Consider the following 9,570-nt stretch of genomic DNA (forward strand, 5'->3'; position numbering starts at 1 on the left):
AGATGCTAGCATTCCTCTATGGAACTGAATGCCAGTAAAAGCTGCTTCTTCTCTGTTAAAGAAAATGATATACACAAAGACTCCAACAATGTAAATCATGAATAACTGAAAATGAATATTTCAAAATTACCAAGAGTAAAAATGGTCCAAAAGAAGAGCTATGGGAAAACATTTCCTTAACTTCTTTGTAGAGAATGGAGATGGGGATGGATTGTGGGCATTAATGATGTAGAATGTTTCACATAATATCAAATAAATTATAAAGATATTAATACAAAACAGAATGTTGTAGGAAATTAGGAAAGTTAGGTTTTCCTCTATCTGGAGGCCCAATAGGAAGTTTCATAGAGAAACATGGAGAGAGAAAAATTGAGAGAGATTTTGATAGAGAGGCAGAATTTTAACAAATCATACCACAAAGAATCAAAGTGAAAAAGAATCAGTCATTGGCATTCTGGGCATGGAAACAGTCATGGCAAATGCCTAGAGGAGGAAGAAGGCATGCAAAGGTTAGGCAATGATTTGCAAATCAAAACTGCACTCTAATTGAAATATGGAATGCATAAAATAGAATAATGCTAAATAAGGCTAAAAAGCTGAACACAGACTTTGGAGGATCATGAATGCCAAACTAATAAGGTTATATCCTAAAGAAAAAATATGACACTAATGTTTTTTGACCTGCGAGAATACGCTTATTATTTTATAACCTTTACCTTCTGCCTTAGAATCAATATTTTGTATTAGCTTCAAGGCAGAAGAACAATATGGTCTATTCAATGGGATTAAGAGACTTGCCCAGGATCACTTAGCTAGGAAGTGTCTAAAGCCAGATTTAAACCCCTGGGCTTGACTTTCAATTCACTGAATCCCTAGCTGCCCCAATGACATTTTAAATTGAAGGAACAACAGATCCATTGTCTTGAACCATTTTCATAGTTCAATCCACCTAAGACAGAATCCCTCAGGAACTCAGGAATCTTTTGCTTCTAAACTCTCTGGAGCCACTCTATGCCCAGAATACATTATCTGTTCAGGCAAAGAGTTAACCTGGTTGATTCTTTGTCATATCCTGGAAGAGAGCACTGAAGTAAGTAATCGGTGATTTGCAGGCTTGGAGCTTTCCCTCCTGGGATTCCAAGGAGAAGTAGAAAAAGCCTATCCTGTTTCTTACAAGAGCATTGACTGAGTTTTCAGATGAGTTCCATGTCAAATACAGATTTCCCTTTCCTACAAGTAGGATAACTGGAGCTGGAGCTGGAGCTTGGTAAGCTAAACCAAGGTTATAAGCATAATGATGGAGGTGGTTGGGTGGGGTGGGGGGCTTTAGGGGAATGATATAAGTTCAGAAAAATCAACAAACCATTGAGTCTCAGACTTGTGTAGGATTCAATCCCACCTTGAGGTAAGAATGTGAACAAGAAAACCTCAGGTGATAGGAGCTTCTTCCAGTTGTGAAAGAATCAGAGAGCAGATATGGAGAATGACATGTTTATAGAGATATAATTAATATATTTGTAGACTTAATTATGTTTATATTGTAAGATCATATTAATAATACATAGTAATATAAATGTATTATATTAAATTTTATTCTGTAAGGTGAAGAATATTATCCATGTAGCCTCAGATTTCCCCTTCACCTCTAGATTTATGATCCTATGTGTGTGGGGATGAAGAGTAATTGGTCCACTTCAGCCAAAGTACATAATGGGGAGGGGGCTCATATTGTAATAGGAGAGCATAAGATAAAGTCAAATGTTAGCTAGATGTTGTAAGGGTTAACATACTAATATGATATAGTCATATGAAGTTTACAAGTCTCTATTGTCTCTGACAGAAAGAATTTCAAAGAATGTAATCTCTTTGAATAAATTAACTCAATCACTCTTGATGGGTCTTATTTCCTTCCTCTCTAGTCATAAAAAAGGAGATTCCAAAAAGTGAGGTAGTTGTGGGATAAAATATGAAGGCAATTTTAACTTCAGTTAAAGGAGAAATGAACTGTAGTTAGTTCTCTTTGAACTATATTCTGTATTTTTTAAAGAAACAAATCACCTCCAAACTAACACATATAAACTATTTGCATAACCTACAATAGTCATTTGGCTTCCTTGGGCCTCACTTCCTAATTAGAAAAATGAGAGAGTTTGACTGGATGTGGCCCACCATAGTCTCAAGTCTCTGAGTATTACTTAGCAAAATAAATAAAACCACAATAAAGCATTGGTAATGTTGACATATCGCTTCAAGTTAATATTTGGCCATCAGATATCCTTACCTATGGTTTATTGTTGGCCCCCATCTTTCTATTTAATTTTGAAATCACTGGCAATTTTTTGTAGGCATCAGTGTCAAGTTATGAACTGGGCTTCAAAAATGTTCATTTCATAAGTCCCTGATGGGGAGGGCAAAGGTTATGGTCAATATAGCAAATCATGTAAAAATGAATAAACCAAAATGAATTTACACTTTTAGTGTACATACGCTTAATATGATTCATTAATATGACTTGGAAATAAAAAGAACTGAATGTTTTCTTAGGCTGCAATCAGAGGTTCAAGACTGGAGCACCAGAGATGATGACTTCACTGTACTCTACTCTAATTCAATTCCATTTGGAATTTTAGAGTATGTCTATCAAATGATGTGGGAAATAGAGACCAGGCTACACAAAACTGCAATAAGGAGCCAAAATAAGAATTGTGGGTGATCTGATCACTCTCTTCAAAACTACTAGAACATGGCAAGCAAAATAGGAGTACATTTTTTTTTTCCAGATCTGCCCTACAGATATGAACTAGCACCAATGGGAGAAAGCTATTAGTAGGCATATTTTAGTTTAAGATAAAGAGAAATTTCCTAATAGTTATTCAGATATAAAATGGGCTGACATTGAGAAGTAGTGAGGTACCTCTCAAAGCATACTAGGAAGAAAATCAGTCTTGGTATCAGAGGAGTTGGGAGCTACGTGCTAGATCTACCACCAGCTATGAAGTTTAAAGTTAGCTCCAGGTTATAAAGGGTTAAAGCACTGATATAAAGTCAGTCTATAAGTCATTATTGTCTCTGAGAGCAGGAGTTAAAAGAAAGGATAATCTCTGCATGAATTAATTCAATCACTTTTGATAGGTGTTTTTTTTTCCCTTCCTCTCTGGTCATAAAAAGAGAGATTCCATTGGAGGGTAGGGTTGAATGGGGAGGGGATTTTAACTCCAGTTAAAGGAGAAATTAACTAGATTTATCTATTAACTATTTTCTATATTATGTTTTTTAAAAAGGAATAAATCACCCCCAAATTAACCCATATGAACTATTAGTGTAACCTCAAGTAGTCATTTGGCTTTCCTAGATCTCAGCATCCTAATTAGAAAAATGATAGAGTTAAACTGCATGTGACCCAACAGTTATTCAATTATAAAATGGGTATCCATTGAGAAGTAGTAAGGCAGCTCTCACAGCATACTAGGAAGAAAATCAGATTTGGCACTAGAGGAGCTAGGATCTAGGTTTGGCACCACCTATGCAACATTTAATAAATCAATCTGACCTCTTTTTAAGGATGAATTAGATGGGGCTCCCATTCAGATGCAGGATGTGCTAGAGTCCTAGGTAAAGCATGAGATTCCTTCTGGTTTTGTGATGATGTGACTCTCTTTTAGGATACCAAAGTATCATTTTTCCTTTAATATAAATCAAAGGTAACATTGTATAATAATTCAAGAGATGGCTTCAAAACCACGAAGAGTTTGGTGTCAGTCCCAACTTTGGAGTAAGTCACCTAAACCGTAAGGACCTTTATACAACTCTCTAACATCATAGATATCAGAGATGTTACCCTTCATTGATAAAGAAATTCCCTTATCAGCAGCAATGAATATCATTGATATTTCTATCCTAAAATAAATCCTACTCTTCTTGTATAATAAATCAGGACTCTATCCATCAGAATTCATCTTGAGAATTTTTAACTTATTCTATGGTCAGAGATCATCCTAGGTGGCATTGTTAACGATGTGTTGTAGGTTGATTGTGGCAAGCGACAGTTACATAAAGTGTGCAGAACTTGTGGTTATAAGATCAAAATGATTAATTTTGTTACTACACATCATGTACATGATCTCTCTGAATCCAAGTTCCTCATCTATAAAGTTTGATCATACTTCACAGAGTTATTTGCAGAGAAAGTTTGTAGACCTTAAAATATACATATTATATATAGTATAAATAGCACATTATATACACTTATATATGTATATATATACTTTTATCTGAATAATATTCTATATGTATACATAATATATAGTCACTGATATGCATAAATGTGGATAGACATGTGGATAGCACTTTATATACAATATATACACAAATGTACACATGTATATGAATAGCACTTTATATATTATAAATTCATAAATATGTATATATTTGTATGCATTTATAATTGACCCCATTACTCAATTTGGCACACTTTTCCTCTGCTGGGACACAAAATACTCTCCCTATTTATTCTATTACTCTTACAAAGTGCCCAGCCTAACAATGAGTTGTCAGATCTTAATGCACCACCTCTTACAGAACTCTTTGTACTCTGAAAGAGCCCTTTTAGTATATAAACAAAATTTGACACTGGCATATTCTACAGGGCTCCCATCAACTCTGACAGTTAATTCTGGCATTTGGTTTCTCTTCAGTGTCCAAGGATCACCTTCTCTGAAGTCATGATGGCCACATTCAACCTGAGCAGCTATAATCCCAGCTTCTTTATCTTAGTGGGGATCCCAGGGCTTGAGAAGTTCCACATCTGGATTGCGATTCCCTTCTGTGTTATCTACCTTGTGGCCATTGTGGGTAACTGTGTCCTGCTGTACCTCATTGCTGTGGAGCACAGCCTCCATGAGCCCATGTTCTTTTTCCTGTCCATGCTGGCCAAAACTGATCTCATTTTGTCATCTACAACAATGCCCAAATTACTCAGTAACCTCTGGTTTGGTGACAAGAAAATCACCTTCTTGGGCTGCCTCACCCAGATGTTCTTCCTCTATTTTAGCTTTTTTGTAGATTCTGCAATACTGTTGGCCATGGCCTATGACCGCTATGTGGCCATATGCTCTCCACTGAGATACACCACCATTCTGACCCACCAGGTCATCACTAAGATTGTGGTGGGAATCATCCTCAGGAGCTTCTGTGTCATCTTGCCAATTGTTTTCTTGCTAAAACGACTGCCCTTCTGCCGAACACGCATCATCCCCCATACATACTGTGAACACATAGGTGTAGCCCGACTCTCTTGTGCTGACATCTCCATCAACATTTGGTATGGTGTTGCTGTGCCACTTATGACTGTAGTCTCTGACATTGTCCTCATTGCTGTCTCTTATACCATTATCCTGAGTGCAGTCTTTCGCCTCCCTTCTCGTGGTGCCCGCCAGAAGGCTTTGGGAACCTGTGGATCTCATGTCTGTGTCATCCTCATTTTCTATACCCCTGCCTTCTTCTCAGTCCTTGCTCATCGCTTTGGACATGATGTCCCACGTCATGTCCTCATCCTATTTGCCAACTTTTATGTTGCCATTCCTCCAGCTCTCAATCCTATTGTCTATGGAGTAAAGACAAAGCAAATTCGAGATAAGATTCTTCTCCTATTTTCTCCAAAGGGAACACAATGACATCTGACTATTGGAAGGGGATTAAGGGATGGATAAGGGGAAACCTAAAAAAAGCATCTTTTTATTTGAAAAACACTATTGAAATGCTGTTTAAAAAAATTACCTTTTTAAACTGAGTGTTTTAGATTATGATTTGTGTTTAAAGAGCAGATGAAACTAGATATTTGAAGACAAATATTTAATAGGGACTATTTTGTTTTAAGACACATCATAATAATGATTGCTAAATTTAAAAGAGTTTTCACTGGGGAAAAAACATCTTTTGTGACATTTTTCATGAAAAGAGGAAGATAGAAATCCAAGTTGCTCACTATTTTCATAAAATTCAAGATGCCAATAATACTGCAAAGAATGAGCTTGTGATGGGGTGGGTGGGATCATATTTGTGCTTGAGTCTTATGTATTGTGAATTTGTGGCTTGCTAAAATCAAAAGAAGTGATTATATGAGGTTGACTTTTTTGCCTAAAATTTAGCAATAAGTCTTCCAAATAGATGATTTTGTAATTAACTGGCAACCAAAGCAGAAAAATGAAAGATAGAACAAGCAAAAAATACAAATTTGAAGCTAAATTTATTTCAATGGAAAGTTAGGCTATAGTCAGTCTTTAGTTTCATACTATAAGAAGGAAACTGCTGAAATAGAACTCTAGGCACTAGGGATGTTCATCCACAACTTTAAGAGGGCTCTGCCTGTAAGGCTCTCCACTAATCCTATCATTGCATATGCCCCAAACTGAGATTCTGGTCCACAAATTTAAAACATTCTACTTTCCCTCATGACTGTGGCCTTTTGGGGTCATAGTTAGTTCCTAGTTTAGAGCTGGAAGGGACCTAAGAATTCATAGTTTCGACCCCCTTATTTTACAGAAGAGGACACTAAATTCTAGTGAAATTAAATGTCTTGCTTGGGTTATACATCTAGCAAATGTCTCTTTCAAACCTGCACCTTCTGGCCACAAATCTTTCTCTCTAGTTGTCAACTAAATGTTGCAAAAATTAGAGAATGAGATTTGGACTCAATAAGACCCAAATTCAAATCCTGACTCAGATACTTACTGATTTGTGACCTGGGACAAATCATTTAACCTCTTTCTGCCTCTGTTTCCTCATCTTTGAAGTGGTCATAATAGTGCTCACTTCACTAAATTGTTGTAATGATCTCATTAATTAACATGCATGAACAAATCTGGAAGCATTTAAGTAATATCCATATGCATATATACATATCGGAGGGTAAGTGGTACAAATAATAATGCATATATTTGTATACATGTCTATGTATATAGGAAAGTAGATGGTGCAAATGATAGAGCACCAGACCTGGAATGATGAAGACCTGAGTTCAAATTTAACCTCAGATACTTACAAGTTGAATGATGCTGGGCAAGTTGTTTAATTCTATTTGCCTTAGTTACCTTATTTGTCACTTTTAAAGAGGTAACTATGACTTAGTGGTTAAGAGCACTGGGCTTGGCAATAAGAAGACTTAAGTTCAAATCCAGAATCAGATACTTCCTAGCTATGTGACCTTGGGCAAGTCACTTAACCTCCATATGCTTGAAAGGGAGTACCCATGGATCTGTACTCAACCTTGCCTTCCTTCAGCATTTTTTTCAGGAACTTGGAAAAATGTTACAATAACACATTTGGAATATTGAGTTAAACAGTGAATGTGTCCAGATCCAAAATTATCTGGACAAACTACTACCTTAGACTGAACTTCATAGGAGGACTATTGTAATAAACATAAACTCTTATCCTTTACTTCAAAAAAAATCAGCTTCACAAGCTCAAAGTGAAAGAAGGTTGGGTGGACAACAGCAGGGAGTTTAGTGGCCTATAAGTTCAATATGAGCCAACAGTCTGATTCAGTATCTAACAGAAAGGCAGAATCCAAGAAAGTTATTGTTGTCTTGGACTACATTAAGAAAGACTGTGTACAGGTGTCCCCAACCACCCTAAGGAGTTTGGGGTTTACAATAATTTGATTTCATCCCTAAGGCACCCTGGGAATTGGGGACCAAGAAGCCTTGCTAGCCCTACTCCCAGAGGGATTCTATAGAGAGGGATAAATGGAAATGTCTTTCTTTCTGGTTATGAGTCAATCCCCATCCACCTTACATTCATTTCTCCTTTAATATGTTCTTTTTTTAAATTGACTTATTTATCCATCTCCACCAATGTGTGTTCAACCTATTTTCTCTTTATGTTTCCTGGCTCTATTATAAGCTGCCTCCCCATCTGTGATTAACACCAAAGCAAAGGCAGGTGAATGTCATTCCCTGGTTGTAAGAATGGTGAATCCAAAGAAAGAAAAATGGCAGAGGGCAGAACTCCCTATAGCCAGTGAGGAACACTAATGTGGGGATCACCAAGGATTTAACTTCTTCAAATCATTCTGTGTTTCAGCCAGAGGTTAGGGCTCCCCTGTATCCACTTCCTCGGGTTTCTTGGAATATTTTATATAGTGTAATGAAGGTAAACCAGCAAACAACATTTTAGAAGGTCATTCCTAATCCATGAGCTGAGTGTCTGGTCTCTATGGGCCTATAAATGTATCCATAAGCTCATATGAGCTTGCTATTTATTACCTGCTTATATGTACATATATATGTATACACATATATACATACATGTGTAGGTGTCATATTGCTTGTATGCTATTAATAAACCCCATTAGAGTAGTAGTGGCTGGACTATGTGTCTGTTCTTTAAGGTTCAGAACTAGACTAATATAACATTCTCACAAATATATGCATAGATATACATGGATTCACTCATATACCCAGCTATGCCTTGCAGATCACCTTTCCAGGTAAAGGATTAAGGGGATTACATAATATTTAATTATCACCCAGAAGATCTGGGAGTCTTAGTAGATTGTTACTAAGTTCAATGTAAACCATAATGTTGACATGGAAGCCAAAACCAAAAACTAATATAGCTTTAGGGAGAATGGCAAGAAGTGAAATGTCCAGAATGGGGGAGAGGATGGTTCCCTCATACCCCAACAAGGTGAGGTTCCCATTTGGAGTATGGTGGCTATTCAAGGTGCCACATCATGGCAAAGACATTCTTCTAAAGGAATTTCTGAAAGTTCCCTCATCAATGAGAACTAGGAACCAACTCCATAAAGGGCTTCAAAGTCCTTTTTATATATAAACAAGTATTTGAATTGTGGATGTTTAGTTTTGAAAAGATAAGAATTGGTGCATATGTGTGTATAGGAGGGATCATAAATATCATTATGTATTTGAAAGGCTGTTGGGTGAAAGAGGATTTATACTCCATTTGCTTGGCCCCAGAGATGAGAAGTAGGAGCAATGGAAGGAAAGCCCAAACCAGAAAAATTATTTTAATGGAAAGAATAGTATAACAAAGCAAAAAACCCCAAACATTTTAACAATTTGTCCTAAAGTAGAAAGGTCTACTTCCATAGACAGGAGCCTTCAAGCCAACTGAGAGAGGACTTGTCAGTGGTATTGCTGGGAGTCTGATGAGTATAATAGCTAATATTTATATGTAATGGGGCTGTTAAGTAGCACAATAGACAGAGCAGGACTGGAGGCAAGAAGACTTATCTTCCTCACTTCAAATGTGGCTGTAGACACTGATCAGCTGTGTGACCCTGAGCAAATCCCTTAACTCTGTTTGCCTAAATTTCCTCTTCTGTGAAATGTACTGAAGTAGGAAATGGCAAACCACTTTGGTGTCTTTGCCAAGAAAACTCCAAATGGGGTCACAAAGACATGATTGAGAAATGACTAAACAAGAAAATACTTATCACAGGCACTGTGCTAAATTCTTTACAATTATTATCTCATTTCACCCTCACAAAAACCCTGAAGTGGAAATAGTATTATTTTGCCCATTCTACAGATGAGGAAAGTGAGGAAA

General features: G+C 36.8%; 1 protein-coding gene across 1 annotated transcript; it reads left to right on the forward strand.

Moving 5' to 3' along the window:
• The first annotated feature begins 4,721 nt into the window (after window positions 1–4,721).
• Window positions 4,722–5,672, forward strand: LOC100617077 (olfactory receptor 52H1-like). Its single transcript, XM_007491145.2, has one exon. It carries the CDS (start codon window positions 4,722–4,724, stop codon window positions 5,670–5,672), a length of 951 nt encoding a protein of 316 aa, XP_007491207.1.
• The last annotated feature ends 3,898 nt before the right edge of the window (window positions 5,673–9,570 follow it).

This window comes from Monodelphis domestica, chromosome 4, assembly GCF_027887165.1.
Source record: "Monodelphis domestica isolate mMonDom1 chromosome 4, mMonDom1.pri, whole genome shotgun sequence".
Taxonomy (NCBI): Eukaryota; Metazoa; Chordata; class Mammalia; order Didelphimorphia; family Didelphidae; genus Monodelphis; species Monodelphis domestica.